This window comes from Camelina sativa, chromosome 10 (assembly GCF_000633955.1).
Source record: "Camelina sativa cultivar DH55 chromosome 10, Cs, whole genome shotgun sequence".
Lineage (NCBI taxonomy): Eukaryota > Viridiplantae > Streptophyta > Magnoliopsida > Brassicales > Brassicaceae > Camelina > Camelina sativa.
In genome coordinates, this window is record NC_025694.1 from 11815839 (window position 1) to 11833943 (window position 18105).

At 31.3% G+C, this 18105-nt stretch overlaps 3 protein-coding genes and 1 long non-coding RNA gene across 4 annotated transcripts in view; 2 read left to right on the forward strand and 2 right to left on the reverse strand.

The window, feature by feature from the left end:
* On the forward strand, positions 1601–3050 carry LOC104718549 (AT-hook motif nuclear-localized protein 23-like). Its single transcript, XM_010436313.2, has one exon. It carries the CDS (start codon positions 1866–1868, stop codon positions 2748–2750), a length of 885 nt encoding a protein of 294 aa, XP_010434615.1. The 5' UTR covers positions 1601–1865; the 3' UTR covers positions 2751–3050.
* Positions 7911–9614, reverse strand: LOC104718550 (uncharacterized membrane protein At4g09580-like). Its single transcript, XM_010436314.2, has 4 exons — positions 9198–9614; positions 8657–8927; positions 8397–8567; positions 7911–8305 (listed from the first exon to the last, which is right to left on the reverse strand). Exons 1-4 carry the CDS (start codon positions 9416–9418, stop codon positions 8180–8182), a joined length of 789 nt encoding a protein of 262 aa, XP_010434616.1. The 5' UTR covers positions 9419–9614; the 3' UTR covers positions 7911–8179.
* On the reverse strand, positions 11286–12725 carry LOC104718551. Its single transcript, XR_756399.2, has 2 exons — positions 12495–12725; positions 11286–11702 (listed from the first exon to the last, which is right to left on the reverse strand). It is a non-coding gene; the product is annotated as an uncharacterized LOC104718551 (long non-coding RNA).
* LOC104718552 (transcription factor MYB39-like) overlaps positions 17643–18105 on the forward strand; it is a 3483-nt gene continuing 3020 nt past the window's right edge. The window contains exon 1 of the mRNA XM_010436316.1: positions 17643–18079. Within this exon, the coding sequence (XP_010434618.1) occupies positions 17814–18079 (266 nt within the window). The 5' untranslated portion in view covers positions 17643–17813. The remainder of the gene's footprint in view (positions 18080–18105) is intronic.

The window sequence follows — 18105 nt, forward strand, 5'->3', positions numbered from 1 at the left end:
CAATATTATTCATTGTGAGAATCCCAAACTAGTAGTATTAGACAACACTAATTACAAATGATTTATAACAACAATTAATCTAACACTTTAAACCGACAATTATGAAACTTTGTTAAAACATATATAGTGGGTTTCAAAAAATATCGTAGTCAACGTACCAAAAGGTTGATTCAATCGAAAGATTTTAAAAGAAAAAGAAAATCTAGACCAAATGATTCACATGGCTCGAAATTTAAGTGTTTTCTGATGTAAACGCCTTCACTAAACTGAACTTTACATAATTTTTCATTCTTTTGAGCTTTATTTAATTCATGCCTTAACAAGGGATAAAAAAAATCGTAATGGTAAAACGTAAATTGAAATAATGTATTGAATGTAACAACATTAATAAAGGCTCGAAATTATTGGTTTGAAATGATTAGATCCAACTAATTTCCAACCAAATACGGTCAAAGCCAAATAAAAATGTATTAGCAGCTCTCCATGAGACCCAAAGAGAAAAAACCCATCCAAATGGTTCGTTCAGACAATCGTGGACCCCACGCGCCGCTTCTCTCCTCTCCCACTTGGTATTCTCTCTCTCTAATTAATTTTTAACTTTGATTAGGTTTAGTCAACTTTATTGTTAACCATGGTTAACTAATAAAATATTTATTTTATATCCATTATTGATTTATGAATATGTCTGTTTACATGTGTGTTAGCCTCAGTTGTTTTCTTCTAAATATACATCTTATTTTTTATTTGCAAGGCTTATATCTTGATTTAGGAAACTGATATTACTGCTTATGTCCATAAGTCCTGAGTATACATAATATTAAGTAAATTTAAATAACTTATCAATAAACAGAGGCGAGGCAATGATGGTGGAGAATGTTTTGAAGGACAGAAAAGAGGAAGCATCTTAATGAAACCCACAAGATAACCCCAACCACATATTATCATGATGGCTTCATTCATCTTAATCAAACTTTAAACTTTCATTTTCTCCAAATATTTTAACTTATTATACCAATTAGATCACACCCACTCACATACATACATATCCTTCCCAACTTCTCACTCCCATGGTATGCGCGTGAATACTACTTCCGTTAAACTACTTGATAATATCAATAACAATGCATAGCTAATTTTGAAACTCTTTGTATCTATCTAAACCAATACTAAACTATGAGTTTTTAAGCTTAGCTATCTTCAAATAAGGTTTATATGTAAAAACTTTCATATCTTACTTTTCCTAAGAAAATACTTGTATGGAACGTAGTAATAGTTTATAAACAATATATAGCCAAAAAGCCACAAATGCAAACAGTGAAACCTAATATATTTTGCTTGTGGTAGTCGCGTATATGTCACGCCCTTGCTATTGGAGAAGAAGAAGAAGAATGGAGTTTATTGTCGAGTCCAAAACACACAAAACGACATACAACTCAACGAGAACAAAAAATTTGAATTGAAGTCGATACCAAAACGAAATATTTTATCAATATCTTATTTGTAAGAGTTTAGGTTAGACAAGTGACTGCAATTACATACATATATCTATATATACACAAACATTTTTTCTTCTTCTTTAATGCTTTTATTTTAGTCTCACCTTCTCCTTCTACTTTTTATCATTTCCCTTTCTCTTCCCATTCTCGTCTTCCTAATAACTTCTTCTCAATCCTCTCTCATATCTTTTCTTTTTTTTCTTAGTTTAAATCTCAACATTATAAAAATAAAAAAAACATATACAAAATCTACAGAGAAGAAGAGAAGCTTTATTTTAATCTTGTTGTGGATTTGTGTGTGTGTGTTTTTTATATAATTTTTTTTTTTTTTTCAAATCAAAATCTCTTTTCTTTGCTTTTGATGTGGCCATGGCTGGTCTTGATCTAGGCACAGCTTTTCGTTACGTTAATCACCAGCTCCATCGTCCCGATCTCCACCTTCACCACAATTCCTCCTCAGATGACGTCACTCCCGGAGCCGGACTCGGTCATTTCACTGTCGACGACGAAGACAACAACAACCATCAAGGTCTTGACTTAGCCTCCGGTGGAGGATCAGGAAGCTCTGGAGGAGGTGGTCACGGGGGAGGAGGAGACGTCGTTGGCCGTCGTCCACGTGGCAGACCACCGGGATCGAAGAACAAACCGAAGCCTCCGGTGATAATCACGCGCGAGAGCGCAAACACTCTTAGAGCTCACATTCTTGAAGTAACAAACGGCTGCGACGTTTTCGACTGCGTTGCCACTTACGCTCGTCGGAGGCAGCGAGGGATCTGCGTTCTGAGTGGTAGCGGAACCGTAACGAACGTCAGCATACGTCAGCCATCTGCGGCTGGAGCGGTTGTGACGCTACAAGGAACGTTCGAGATTCTTTCCCTCTCCGGGTCGTTTCTCCCTCCTCCAGCTCCTCCCGGAGCAACGAGTTTGACAATATTCTTGGCCGGAGGACAAGGTCAGGTGGTTGGAGGAAGCGTTGTGGGTGAGCTTACGGCAGCTGGACCGGTGATTGTAATCGCAGCTTCGTTTACTAATGTTGCTTATGAGAGACTTCCTTTAGAAGAAGAGGAGCAGCAGCAGCAACAACAACAACAACTTGGAGGAGGATCTAACGGCGGAGGTAATTTGTTTCCGGAAGTTGCTGCCGGAGGAGGAGGAGGACTTCCGTTCTTTAATTTACCGATGAATATGCAACCAAATGTTCAACTTCCGGTGGAAGGTTGGCCAGGGAATTCCGGTGGAAGAGGTCCTTTCTGATGTGTATATATTGATAATCTTTAAAAATATATACCGGCGGAGGAGCTTTCCCGGCGAAGAATTTGCGAGAGTGAAGAAAAGGTTAGAAAGCTTTTAATGGACTAATGAATTTCAAATTATCATCGTGATTTCGGACATTGTTCTTGTTCATCCTGTTAAGCTTAGGTTTTTTATTTTTCTTTTCTTTTCTTTTTCTGCGTTTTGTAGAATTTTATGTTTTAAGCCTTTTTATTTTCTGTGAAACTCTATTTGTGTTCGTCTGCGATAAAAAAATAATCCTCAAGTCTTTCTTCCTATCTAGTCACTTCGTGTATCACAAATTTGATATCGACTTTTAAGAGCTAGCCAATTAGAGTTTGATTAGAGGTTTTACCCCTCATGAATCAAAAATTTCTATAATATTGTTGCTATGTTGATATGTATAAACATATAAATGGGTTTAATCCAGGTCTTTGGTGTTTTGGTCAGTGCAATGATTAAGTGCAAAACATATTTTTTGGGGGGATTTGGTGATAGAATTTATGACTTAAATATATGTTTTCTAATATTTTTATCAATTAGAGCAATGCGATCAACTATTAGAACAAATAATATTGCTTAATGGATGTTCTTCATTTCTGCTGCTATATATATACTTGACTTATATATACATAGATATAAGTATAAGTGTTGTATGTGTGTGGCATGGTAATAAACATATATATACATATCATGTGTGTGTGTGTCTCTGTTTGGGTGTCAACTCAACATTGGTTTTCAAATTCTTGAAGCCCTAACATATCTATATGACCAGTTCTGTTTTGGTTTTGATCTCGACGAACAAAACAATGAAACCTATTCGTTTGTCATTGAGTTTTAATTTATATTTCTCCGATTTTGTTTGTGTCCTGACATGCATGTTTTAGGTTTTGTTATACTTATGTTTCTCCGATGTGTTGTGTATATTTTAGTTATTGGATGCAGTATGAAAAGTTACTATTATATGATTTAGATATCTTTCAATTATATATTTTCGTAATAATATATACCATTAATGTGTGTTTCCAACTAGTGTGGATGAAGTTAAGTTTTGAATTTGTACGGGTAATGATTGTGTTTTCACTTCTCGTTAAGTTAAAATCTTCATATATAATATTCCAATGTTTATGATAATTTAACTAAATTGTTAATTATTTTATGGGAATCTCGTATTGGAAGCAGACTTATTAAGTTATTATACTGGTGTGGTGGGGTGCTTATCTGTAAGAGAATTTTCTTTTGATTAATCAATTGAGCTTTTTATTTAGAAATTATATTCTCTGAATAAAGTTCCTTAGTTATGCGACCTTCCTATTTTTATATTTCTGTTTTAAATGATTTGTTTACAAGCATTAGTATATCACATTGAACATGTAATGCGTGAGAATACTGTATACTTGTTATTTTAGTTTCAAACCCATTATATTGTTGATCATATTATAGAGACTAGATATATATTTCAACTGTTTATTATAGTTAAAATTTATTGTTATAATGTTAGCAAGTTTTATGTAACTATATGTCCATATGCATTTCAGTATATTAGTTATTCAACTATATTGAAATAGAATTATATAAAAAATCATAAATAAATAAGATATCTATTAATATTCGTACCTAAATAATAGAAATATTTTTTTAAGTTTATAATATATCTTTGTTAAACACATGAAATAACTCTTTAAACGTAAATCACATTTAAATAAAAAGACATATATATATGCATACAAGTTTTAACATCTACTGGAACATAGTTTCCCTATTTTCTTCCAAGCATTTGGTATAATTACATTTAATTTTGTTATATAATTTGAACTAACTAAAAAAATAGTGCATCTAAATTTTGGTTGCACTATATTTAGCATGAGTTTTAATAATGAAAGCATGCTAAATATAAATCATTATATTGAACTAACTAAAAAAATAATGAAATTATATATAATTCACTGATGTATTAATTTTGAAAGAATGGTGTGCAATTGTGAATTATGATTAAATAGTACAAAGGCAACGTTTTTTCTAACTTATAAACCATTAGTTCATGTAAAAAAATATTTCTAAGGTTTTTATCTTGTTATATATAAAAAGAGAGTCATTTGACTGATAATTTCTTTAAAAAGTTGAAGCATTATACATTTATACTGGTCAAACAAAAGTTATTTGTACATACAATATATGCATACTATAGTTATACTTTTGTAAAATACAATTGTCACAATCGAAAGAATGATATATCAATTATTTGATAACAATATTGATTGCTACTTTGAGAATGATGAATTAAGCTGTCGAAATGCACCGTCAAGTCGACTCCAAGTCCAACAACATCTAAAAGAACCCCCTTTTTTTCGCCAACCCTAGAATTAAAATTAATGGAAAAGAGACTTATTTTTGTTATTAATCCAAGCAAGGGAGGTAGAGTTTACAAAACAAAACTAAAAAATTTCCGCAGATCATAACTCAAACGTTAGTCATGTTGCTACTTGCTCGCGCATTATGTTTACTATTTTTTGGTTTTATTTGTCTGAGCTAGCTAGCAATGAATTTTGAAACGCATATACGAGCATTATGTCTTCCTTATTCTTTCTAATGCGTCTTCATTTTTTGTCAAATGAACAAGTTTAGCTGGAAAGAGACCGTACTAGCTGTAAAACTTCGGAAATAAAGTTATTTAATTATTAGATATGATATGCTTAGCTTTTCATTGGTCATTAATCATAAACGACGAAGCAAGCAAAGGAAGCATGGGATTGGCTTGTGACACAACAATGTCGATTCTCTTCGAGCAACATATATGGGTCCTTCTTTTTCTTATAACGAGGCCCATAAACTTATTGCCAACGCTATAAGGAATCAGCACCTGCACATATATATCAACATTTTCCCCTCACCGTACCCGCCCGAGAATATTAGCCTAAGATGATTCAAAATAGTGATCTATCCATCTTAACATTGTGAAGATTCTTGACTTTTTATATAAATCGGGTGAGCAAAACACAAGGCATAACACGATAATTGGGCCCTTATCAATAATAATTTGGGTTATATATACACAAAACCAACAATACATGTACATAAATTAAAGTAACACACTAACACATGCACAAAATATATTCGTGTATATGATTTTTATAACGAAAAAATCCCACACCAAAATTTTGACTAATCCTAGCTAATCTGTGAAAACATCATATATACTGAATCAGTGATAAATCATTAGTGAAATCACAATGGAAAACCTCTTCTGAACACATTCATGTATATATTTAATATTTTGAGAGTAAAATATGATATCAGTTTATTATTGTTATGCTTCTGATTGGTAACCTCGTAACGGTACGGCACTTACCGTTTTTTATAATGGGAGAAAAACTAGATTGACCCAAATTAAAAAGCTAATTACTAAGATAACTCATAAAATATGAGGGTTAGATGAGTTATTTTTTGGTCAAAAATACCCTTTTTGCTTTGTTAGGAAAAAAAATAAAGTCAAATTTACCCTTTCAGAATTTTTTTTAAGAAAATCAAAATATTTTCAAAAGTCTGCCGGACTAGTTGTGACAGATTTATTTGTGTATGACAGATTTGTTTTTGCACAACTGATTTATTTTTGTATGACAGATTTTGTATGACAGACTTATTTTGGACGACAGATTTTTTAACTACAGTTATGACAGATTTATAATTGATGACAGATTTATTTTTTACGACAGATTTATTTATAAAGACACCACAGACTTTCACAATATATGACAGATTTGATATAATGTTTAGCAGATTTCTTTTCCACAATTATTTCAGATTTATTTTCTTGATAAAAGATCTATCGTAACATGACAGATTTTTTTACGGAGAAATAATTACTAGGTTGACCTCTAGTGATAACAGATTTTTTAAACGTTACAACAGATTTTTTAATTTAACCAAAAATCTGTCGTTTGATAACAGATTTATAACGTTTTTAAAAAATTGCTAAAATGACCTATGCGAATACCATATGTGATGGCAGATTTTTTAATGTTATGACAGTTTTTTTTGTTTGCTTCCAAAAATCTGGTGTTTGATAACAGATTTATTAGATGTAAAATGTAAATATAGTGACAACAGATTTGTTTTAAGTTATATTTTTTTCAGTCATATTTTTATTAATTATATTTTATAAATCATATTATGAATCATATTTTTAAACTCATATATTTACAGCATATTTTATACATTTTAATTTTCTTAAATCTTATTAAAAATTTTAACATTATATGTTTATATATTAGATTATATTTTCTAATCTTATTTTAATATTTTTATATACATTATTTTAAGTTATAATTTCATACATTATATTTTTTTTAAAACTTATTTAAACTATATAATCTTAAACTTCATATTTTTAAATCATATCTTTTTAGATAATATTTTCATTAACAATTTTTGAATATTATTTTTACACATTATATTTTAAATCATATTTTATTTTTATAAATTACATTAAAAATAATCATCATATTTTTAATCATTTTATATTTTTATTAATTATATTTTAAAATCAAAATTGTAAATCCTATATTTTTTTGGTTTTTCGTTTTTTCAAAAAAAAAATTAAGAAAAGAAAAAGTTTATGGGTTTTTAGTCTTTCTACATTGAAATTAAACATCATATGTTTTAAGCATTTTATATTTTTTATTAATTATAAATCAAAATATTAAATCCTATATTTTTTTGGTTTTTAGTTTTTCAAAAAAAAAAAATTTAGAAAAAGTTTCTGGGCTTTTAGTCTTTTTACATAAAAATTGTGTCATTCTAGTTATTGGATAGGATGGAATGTTAATCTAGCAATTAATTGTCAAATTTGTGTCAAACTAGTATATATTCACTTTTATAATTATCAATTACAAAAGTAACATCAAAAAAAGTTATATTCATTTTCTTTTTGGTACCATTTTCTCCTAGACGCTCCTACCACTATTCTGTTATCGTTTTCACTATTTTGTTATCGCTTACGATGTCTTATGCCGGTTAAAAAAAACTTGAACCGCTAAACAATTTAGATTTGATTTATTCATAGGTGATATAGCCATATAGGTCGTGCATGATCATTCGTATCGGTTCCAAACCTAAGCAACGATAATTTCCGATCCGGGGAACTATTGTGAGTGTATTTTGCGATAACTAGGCCCATAAACTTAATGCCAAGGCCCATGAAACCCGTTTGAGATGTAGTCTAGTAGTACATTTTTAGTTAAAACATGAAGAGAACAGGTGGGTTTTGAAATTGATCCTAACATTCTAAATATATACACAAAGAGGCTTATGAATGCTCTCATCATCATCGTCATCATCATCATCATCATCATCATCGTAACTCGCACGCATGAGAAGGCGTTGTCTTATATGTCTCCAATGATCATCTTCTTCTACGCTTTCTTCTTGCTAATTAAGGTTGGAGTCACAGAGAGCACACCAATGAGACACAGAGTCGCCACGGAGCTGAAGTCATAGAGATCTCCCAATGATTTTAGCTCTCCAAGAGCAAGCCCGGCCTGTGACAAAAAAAACAAAACACATTATGATTGGAATATGTCCATACTCTGTAAAACAATAACCAGGGAAGATGCCTGAAAATTCTCATACCCGGACAGTGACATATGCAGCAGGAATCAGACCAATGAATGTAGCTAAGAAGAAGATATGGTAAGGAACATCAACAATTGGAGAAGCAACATTAATGAAAGTGTTAGGCAATGTTGGTGTTAGTCTCAAGAAGAGCATATAATTCAGCAACCGATCTTTTCTCTTCGCAACCTAAAAACAAACAAAAACTCTTCAGCATTTCCTTACATCAAAAAAAAAACAGGGCAAAAAGATTGATTTGGTTTCGTTTTGTCCACAACCTGTTCTTGGAAGAATACGAGCTTGTCAGGCCAAAGCGAGAAGAGTAACGGTCTACCAATGAGCTTAGAGAGGAAATAGCAAGAAGAAGCACCAGCTGTTGCAGTAGAGACAACAAGAGCCATTCCTTTGATAACTCCAAAGAGAGCACCAGCAAGCAAAGACATAAACACAGTTCCAGGAATCATAAACGTCTGCATAAAAACGTAGACCAGACAATATCCAACAAGAACTTGAACTGTGTAATCACTTGTGTAAATCTCCAAATTATCTCTGCAAAATAAGAAACAACACTAACTTTTTTAGTAATTCAATCAAAAAAATCAAAACTTTAATCATCTCCTAATTAAAGATTCAAACATTGCCAAAATTAGCAATAACCCCTAATACGAGATTAGCTTAAGCTTCAAGGCTTCATCAAGCATCACAAATTCCAGAATCCTAACTATCGAAATCTACGGTCTTTGAATCAAAGCTTGCATTTTTAATTAAAACCCAGAAATAATCAAATCTTAAAAATCAATTAACAAAAAAAAAAATCACTTAAGAATCTGAAGATCTTCGAGATTACGAGGGAGCTTGAGGAAACTGTAATCAGATTGAGGCATTGTGAGATAAACGCAAACAAGGCCCATCAGAAACCCTAAAACGACGCCGGAAGCTGCCGTGACATCCCAAAAGCTCAGAAGAGATGTTGGCGTCGGCGATTTCATCGCCGGGACAACGCCGATGGTTGATGTTTCTTCTCCTTCTTCTCTCTGCATCTCTTCTCTATCCTGTATCGACCGAGAGAGAGAGAGAGAGAGAGAGAGAGATAGAAGAAAGGAGGATATATATAACGAGAAGCTAAAAGCTTTTTTTTTTTGCTTACACGAATCCTTTTCCTCCTCGAAATCTGAAAGATTGAATTGAAGAAGAAGGAGACGAAGGAGAAGGAAGAAAGTATAAAAGGAATATTCGAATTTTGATTTTGAAGGATTTTTTTTTTTTTTTTTTTGGATTTGTAAAATCTAACTTAAACCAAATTAATTAATAAAACTAATTTGTGTACCTTTAAAAACTATTAGTGGCCCTTATTTTTTTCGAGGTTTATAAATTTAGCCCCGGGATTTATAAATCCAATAATTATTAGGAAATTTAATTTGATATAAGTTAAATCATTTATATGTTGATAGATATATGTGTTAAGTAAAATAAAAAGGAAGCTGTTTCTTGTAGCCTTGGACAATGAAATAAGGATGGTTTATAATAAAACACNAAAAAAAAAAAAAAAAAAAAAAAAAAAAACACAAAGTGCTTAGTTTATAAAACGTAGAGAATAGGCACACAAATTAATAATTTGGGAATTAGGAAATTGAGACGTCCCGTTAAGCAATAAAACTCTTTTTTTTTTGTGGACTTTTGTTCCGAATAGTGATGAAATCGCACCGCATGTAATCAAAATATTGTTATATATATTTTGCTTGAAATCACTTTTAAGCTATGATATTCATAATGCATGTTACCTCCAATAGCTTCAAAGACACATGATGAGTGTAAATTTTTTGTCCGTATTATTGGAAACTTTTTATGATTGATATACGGATATTTATATTATTACATTTGGTAGTATTAATATAGTACTCTAATATTCTTTTTGTAGTTTCATTAATTACTTCTCTTTATATATAGGAGGATATCCATGATTTGTTGAGTTCAAAAGTATGGACGAAAATCGTTTCTTATATATATTAGTAAATCTCTTACATGTAATGTAGAGTCTTACCAGTATAATCAACATTGTATACACTTATGCAAAACAAAATCAACATTCTCTTATTGTGAGTATTAACAATAAATCTATAAACTCAGTTCTTCATCTGATAATTGATAGTGATCGTGTGGTGCTTCGCCCACCGAATATGGCAGATGACACGTTCAAACGATACATTGACATGTGAGCTTATAATTGCCTATGTTGCTTAACGACAAAAGTTTATATAAGAAGAGAATACTATACTTAACCTTAGTACTTTTTTGCCCAAAAGAAAAAAAAAACTTAGTACTTCATCTACACTCAAAGCAACGGAAAATATACAGCTGCAATGGCGACGTGGCTAGCATCAAGATAACTCTCTATTTTGTATTTTTAATGCTTAGATGAATATTTCTAATCTAGTTAAACAAAACGCTGATGTAAAACGATTTTTTCAATAAATTTTACATTTTATTTTAAAAAAACTTACTACTTCATCAATTCTGTAGGAGTAAATATAAAAATAAAACTTTGGCTCAAATGATATTTTGATTCCCTGCTAAATATAACATAGAATTAAACCTAAATAAAATGCAAAGCCTTTCGTCTTATGGCGTTTGAGTTAAGGGGATTTATGTTTTTATTGCATGCAAAACTTTAAAAACGTCATTTGGATATGGAATTATGGATTATTCTTTTTTTTAAGAAAACCCTAAATTTAGGGTTTCTAACAACAACAAAAAGAATGTCATTTGCCAGATTAAAATTAAAAAATTGATATATATATATATATAAAGAGGACAACGAAAATTGTCATATTTTGTTTTTTAGTGAATCGCCGGCAATAAAAAAAGTTAGTTAAGTTACCACTAACTCTATTATCTCAGACATAAATCTATTAAATCTCATTGATCCACTTCCAATGTAAATTCGATGTTCCAGTATTATAATAATACAGTTTGTAAATATTGATTACTTTTCTTAATTACATACAAACCTCTAGAAGTATCGTCTCTAATCAGTGTCGATGATTTTGAGGAAAGAAACATTAAAAAACAAAAAAGAGTAAAAATTTGGGAAGGACACAAATGTATGAAAAGGCGAGACAGATGTGTTGTGTTCTCTGTTTCTTCTGTCACACAAGTGAGACAACATACAACACATCGCATGCAATGTCTTCTAAAACCCGCTCGGAGGAAAAGAAGCATTCACTTTGTCAAGAACGTCTCTAACTCACTCTAAAGCTTTGAGCAGGCTTAGACCCTCTTGATGACTGATGAGCTGGAAGGTCCTGAACGATGTATTGTATCCACCTGCTAAGGCTATTATTGTAAGGGGATCTAACAAAATGAATGAAAATTGAACCGGTAATGATACAACATAAATACGGTAATTCACAGCTTTTATGAAAATTTATTTCGGAGTGATTAAACAGATATGGTATTGTTAGATAGAGCGGATTGGAGTTGTTATTGTTAGATAGAGCCAACCGATTATATTGTTGAGTGATTGATGCCATGGTTGGAACTTAGAAGATCTGAATCGATTATAATTGGTTAAAAAAATAAAAATTATGGGCTTAGTTATGCATACAGTATATGATTATGGAAAACAAAACAAGAGGAGGGATTGATGCTTATTTCTTACACGTGCTAAAATAAAATTTTGCCGATAAACTCAACGATTGTTCAACGTACTTTGACCGCCATAAATAATTGCAAACAACATGAATATCAAAAACCGTTAGCGTTTTTTTCTTGATTACTAAAACGAATGGAACATTGCTAAAATAAAGAATGTTTGAAAAATGATGAAGATATGAGTACCACAAAAAAAGAACACTCGAGACCCAAACACAATACAATATTCATGCATATATATATAACAGAAAGCTTATAAACAATTAGACGTACATCCATGCATAGTACGTAGCTGTTTTATGGAGACACAGTACTTATATAGCAAGAAAAGTTTTGGTCATGCTTGACTACTCTGTACGCCACTAGTGATCGATTTTGTAACTAAATCGATGTTTTCTTGTGGCATACAGGGAGCCAGGCACGACTATAAATCCTTATATATATAATATATGTATACATACAAACCTTCTAATATGAATGGTGGTGAGCGTATACGTTGTTCTTGGCTTAAATAAATTCAAAATGTGTATCATTTGGAGGAAAAGAGAATGAAACCAGCAGAGAGAAAGTGGCGATTATTTTTGGTCAAGAAATTGTGGAGATTGGTGTAAGAGGAATGGTTGTTGTACAAATATATATAGAGGAGAAAAATACTAATAGACTTTGAAGGCAAGATAAAATAAATTAATAACTTGGAAAAATATATCTATGCTTATCATAAAAAGCTTTTATAGTATTTGAATTGTACTTGAAATACTGCACACACAAAACAAAAAGTTTGCTTTAATTTTAGTGGGCTAAACTTATTATTTATCTACACCATTATTATATATAGAGGATAATGTAAGATGGAGATCAAAATGGATTCTCTTTTGTTAAAGGCAATAAAAAGACAGACACAGCGTGCAACACTTCAGGGTTACTTTAGTTTAGTTTAATAGTTTTCAAGTTGGTTCTGATAAACTTTCTCACTTTCGATAATAAGTTTAAGATATTCCTATTATTATAGCTGAAGGGAGTTCATGCCTTCACCTCTATTAAGTATATTGGCTCAGAATAATTCAAAACTGTCCTCTATCTATCTGTACATTGAAAAGTCTACATATGGATCTCAACGTTAAAGAGTATCATGAAAATCAAAGTTCCAAACGTTCGATTATTCAAGTTCATATGCCATTTTATTAAGATCCAGAACCGTTTTTGAAAGAAGTAGCCAAATAGATATATATAGTCACGTACTACATGATGGTCGATGTTTTTTTTCTGTTTATCACCGTTTGATGTTTGCTTGGTTCATACAAAAGGTTTCAGTAGTGCTGGTGCATATGTGATTCACAGTCACACAGCTTTATCTTTTCCTTGGGTCGTGGGCTCTTTCGACTTTCCCTTTAGCTTTCTAGAATTAAAGAGGCTTTTTCTCTAACCAAAACAAGTTCTGGTTCAATTTTCGACAAAACCAGCATTGCTTTTTTTCTTTCTTTTACTCCCAACGAGATAACTGAACCGAACGGAATCAAAATGGAAAATAGTGTTCTTGAAACCAGTTCAGTTTCATTTATGTACAAACCGACTGGACTAAACTAGTTTTAGCCGAACCAAAATTTCTTGAAATTCATTTTTATTCTTCTTGGTAAGTATTGAAACATATTTTTATTCTTTTTGTGCATGGAATTTGTATTGACCGTTTGGAAATAGCACAACAATTTGTTTTAGATAGTTTAACAACATTTAAGACGACAACATTTTGACGAAGAAACAATTGGCCCTTTCGTACCTCATGACGAGTTGATGATATAAGGAAATTAACAGAAGAGAATATTTAGTTATTTTTAGATTTTTTGCATCTAAACCCAGATTTAGTTTAGTTGAATTATTTTTTCTAACTAAAATAGTAAATGTGGTCTAATAACGTTGAAATAGTATGACCATAATTTTCCATAAAATCAACAAAAAGGAAAGGTTTGGGTTTCAAACAAATGTCAAACTCGTGTTTTTTTTCTTCTAATTAGATCAAACAGCGTGTTGTTATTTTATTTCTATTTTCTCTTTAACCTCGATGGAACACATAGTTTTATTTCGTTTATCACAACACAATATCTATTAAACGGAATCATTTACAGTTTTCATATTTTTTGTAGACGAAGTATCACTTTTTCATAAAGGAGAAGAGCATGTTACGATTATGATACAATTTAAGCATATCTTACTTGTATTATTATTATTATTATTTTATGATACGATTTTAATCGTTAGCTAGACAGCCTATATGTACACAAACAGGTAAATATTAAAATCATCAAACAAAGCCCAACAAATATACATTTATAAAGAATTTTCTATTTTCAAATAGTAAAATCTTTAAACACTTGTAATTTAAATAAATGAGCAGTTTCCTGAATCTCAGATAATTTTAACAAATGTCGCATATAATAAGATAGGGGGTTTCTTTTTGTTTTCTCTAGAATCTCTGATAAAGTAAGGTGAGATTTGAAAGAAAATTAATCTTTCTCTACCCTAACTCTTTCTTTTTGGTGAGATTCTCTACCCTAACTCTTGCTGATGAATATTTTTTTTTTGTTTGAAAATATTTATTATTACTACGTACTGTACGTTTGTATGCAAAAACGCGCATTCACATCTGGAAATCTTTTTATGGTTTTACCTTTTATTTCTTAAAATTAACTATTTATCAGCCAAAATAACGTTGTTGTTGTATAATACTACTATAATTAATATACGGATTCGTTATGTAACGATAACTAATAATATGACATTTACTGTTTGTTTTGCTGGAAATAACCAAACATATACGTCCCCAAGAGACACGATCACGGATGTTTCGCTTTAATTTAGCTAGGACAACTCTTTAGAAACTTTTTTGCAAATGGATATTTTATGCAAATATGTTTATTTCTTTTTATCCTTTATTTAATTACGTATAGACTAACCCTTGGTCGTTGATATAATTTTACAAGTTAACTGTTTTTCCAAGATTTTCCCATCTACCAAATTATATACTTCCTCGTCAAGAAAGTGAGATAAGGCCAGGAGAAAATATTATCCCAAGCTCCTCCTACTTTACTATTTGACTATATCCTGTTATTGTTTTTTATTTGTCCCCTTAAACTTCGTCATTTTGACTCATACAAATTATATTATTAAGTGAACGGAAAATTCTTTTTTCCATACGGATTACGGAGTTTCGCAAGCGTTTTGGACGATCCCAAGTCGGAATTTGAATATGATATACTACAAAGGATTCTTTATTAACCAATAATCATATGACATATGGATTTTTCAACCAATAATGACACGCCATATGGTATGGATTGGGATCACGAAGTTCTGTCAAAGATCTAGGCCAAAATAGCGTGATTCTAGTCATTATCCACAAATACAATTTGTGCTGGACCAAGTCATGGAGTATTTCTAACACCGTACGAAAGACATTATTATGCCATCTAAGTATCTAACTCAACATGCATATGCTCTGATAACATATTTTAGACTATTAGAGAATTACATGCGCGGAAACTAACTCGTGATATATGCGAAAGACTGATAAGTAATCTGTCGATCCACCATGATAACCCAATATCTAACCCATTATATAGATAGCTTCTAATTAAGAGATATTTTATCCTCAAAACACCTTCTAAAAGTTCCCAATGTGTATTAAAATCTTTTCAAAACTCAAAAGACAATCTTTATAATTCAAAATAAAAGGATATTGTCTTGTTATGGCAATGTAAAGAGTTTGTAGAAGGTTTAGACTTTAAACGTACAATAACTATATATGAGTTCTGATGCGATAAAGGAGGTGGGGTTTTAATTTGAGTATTTATTCTGAATTCAAGAATGCCTTATTAGTTTATGTGTTAATTTGGGCTCGAATTAATATTTCCAATACTGACCGCAAAATGAAGTCACTGAATTATAATGTAATTCAATGGCCATTGTAATGTCATTTAATTCATGTATTATCTACACGCCTGTGGCGTAAGCCGCGTAACAATAACATTACATAGAATTTTAAGCCTTTGCTTATCTCTCTACTCGTTGACAATGTCAAATAAATATAGCAATTGAATTTTATACTATATGGTGCTACTACTTACATGGAACCCTTAATCTATACGACTGTTCGTATAGTCAACGAGATAAATAGAGAGTTGGTAAGTGTTTGGTTTTAATTTGACAATGTGAAACAAGGCAGCACATTGACCCTTTAATCCATGACAGTAATTTAACGGTTAAAGTAGTAATTAAGTATATAATCAAGATCTTCTGTGAGAGTGAGACCTCGTTATTAAAAATTATGTGAGCGTTTTCTCCAACGATAGGAAACTTCGTTTCATGTTTTTCTCTAATTTGTCGTGACTCGTGATCCTTCTCATAAACTTTGACGACAACAAAGATCCTATTACTGTATGTATATATATGTAAGATTTTTTAAAAGATCCAATAGTATAATATGATACCAACTTTGTAGTTACACCTTCTAGTATAATACACTTTGTAGTTTATGTGTTCCTCACGCTATCGAGTAAATGTTTGGAATCCTCGAGAAAAGTTCTTTAAAATAAATAAATTAATCAATCGAATTTTTTATATCGAGTTATATTATTAATGCAAATCACTTCGTAAACCTCGTCTTAAACAGATGTATTCCAAATCTATATTACCAATTAAGATATGTAACCTATGCAATAAAGATAGTTTCATTCCGTTTTTACATTTTCACGTAAAAAACTAATAAAACAACTTAAAAAATGATAATAACATAGGTAATTGTTTTGTGACTTAGAAATTCAGAACGGTAGGCACAGAGGGTTTGGTTACGACAAGGAGAAGGATTAATAATCTTTGTTTGAATTCAAACAGAGCGGAAGAAGAAGCGAAAGAGTAATTAGGCTTTGATCAACCATGAGAAATATATTGAAGCAGGTAGAGATAATTCTTTGAATGCGGTGGAAGCAATCACATAATGATAAATACAAGATTCCAATTTTGATGAACTTTGCAATGAGAACATAATTTTGCTTTTCAATAAAATATTACTTCATTGTGTATACCATTCAAGAAAAGTAGTTAATTATCATCATGCATATAAGCAAAAAAAAATATTTGTAGGCAGTAGGCTTTAATATATGGGAACAGTATTCAAACTTGTTACGTTTTCAAATTTGAAATGCGGGGGTTTAACCTATTTACAACAAGATTAGTTTGAGTTTCGGATTAACGAAATTATACTAAGTTTGTTATGTAATTAGTATACAAGTAACAGTTCGTAACATATTCTGCATTTTGTTTATCTATTCTACCTAGCTAGGGCAAATGTTTTATACATCTAACCCACAGATAACAACATCCATTAACAATTATACCTTTTTCTTTTTAATATAAACATTCTTACTTTGAAAATCATCACNCCCCCCACGAATTACTCTTCGAAGTTCGAACGCAATGACACATATAATACTACCGTTACCTAATCTTGAGTTTGTTATAATTATTTTAGTTAATTAATTAACTTATTCATTGAATGACTCATCTATTGCAGACTTAATTATGATACATTATGAAAAGAAAAATATTTACATAAAATTCTGACGAATGCATACACAACTTTACTTTTGTTTTGTCATGGCTCCCTTGCGCATATCTATATATACATACAAACATAATCGTAGGGAGCGACGAAACAAAGAAAGATCATATCTTCAAAAACCTCTTGATATAAGTTAGGGTTCTTGATCAGAAGATAACCATCTATCAACAAAAATGGGAAGATCACCGTGTTGCGATCAAGACAAAGGCGTGAAGAAAGGACCGTGGATGCAAGAAGAAGATGATAAGCTCACCGCTTATATAAACAAGAACGGTTATGGGAACTGGCGGTCGCTTCCTAAGCATGCTGGACTCAACCGCTGCGGCAAGAGCTGTCGACTCCGGTGGATGAATTATCTCCGGCCTGATATCCGGCGAGGCAAGTTCTCCGATGAAGAAGAGAGTACCATCGTTAGACTCCATGCCCTTCTTGGCAACAAGTAAGACATTTTTTTTCTATCAAAAT

Bases quoted from the DNA above. Each gene is read 5' to 3' on its own strand.
- LOC104718550 (XM_010436314.2), bottom strand. From the start codon at position 9,418: ATGCAGAGAGAAGAAGGAGAAGAAACATCAACCATCGGCGTTGTCCCG. The intron at 8,568-8,656 runs GTTGTGGACAAA...GTTTGTTTTTAG, and splicing joins TCGTATTCTTCCAAGAACAG to GTTGCGAAGAGAAAAGATCG. The intron at 8,306-8,396 runs GTATGAGAATTT...TTTTTGTCACAG, and splicing joins CTGCATATGTCACTGTCCGG to GCCGGGCTTGCTCTTGGAGA.
- LOC104718549 (XM_010436313.2), top strand. From the start codon at position 1,866: ATGGCTGGTCTTGATCTAGGCACAGCTTTTCGTTACGTTAATCACCAG.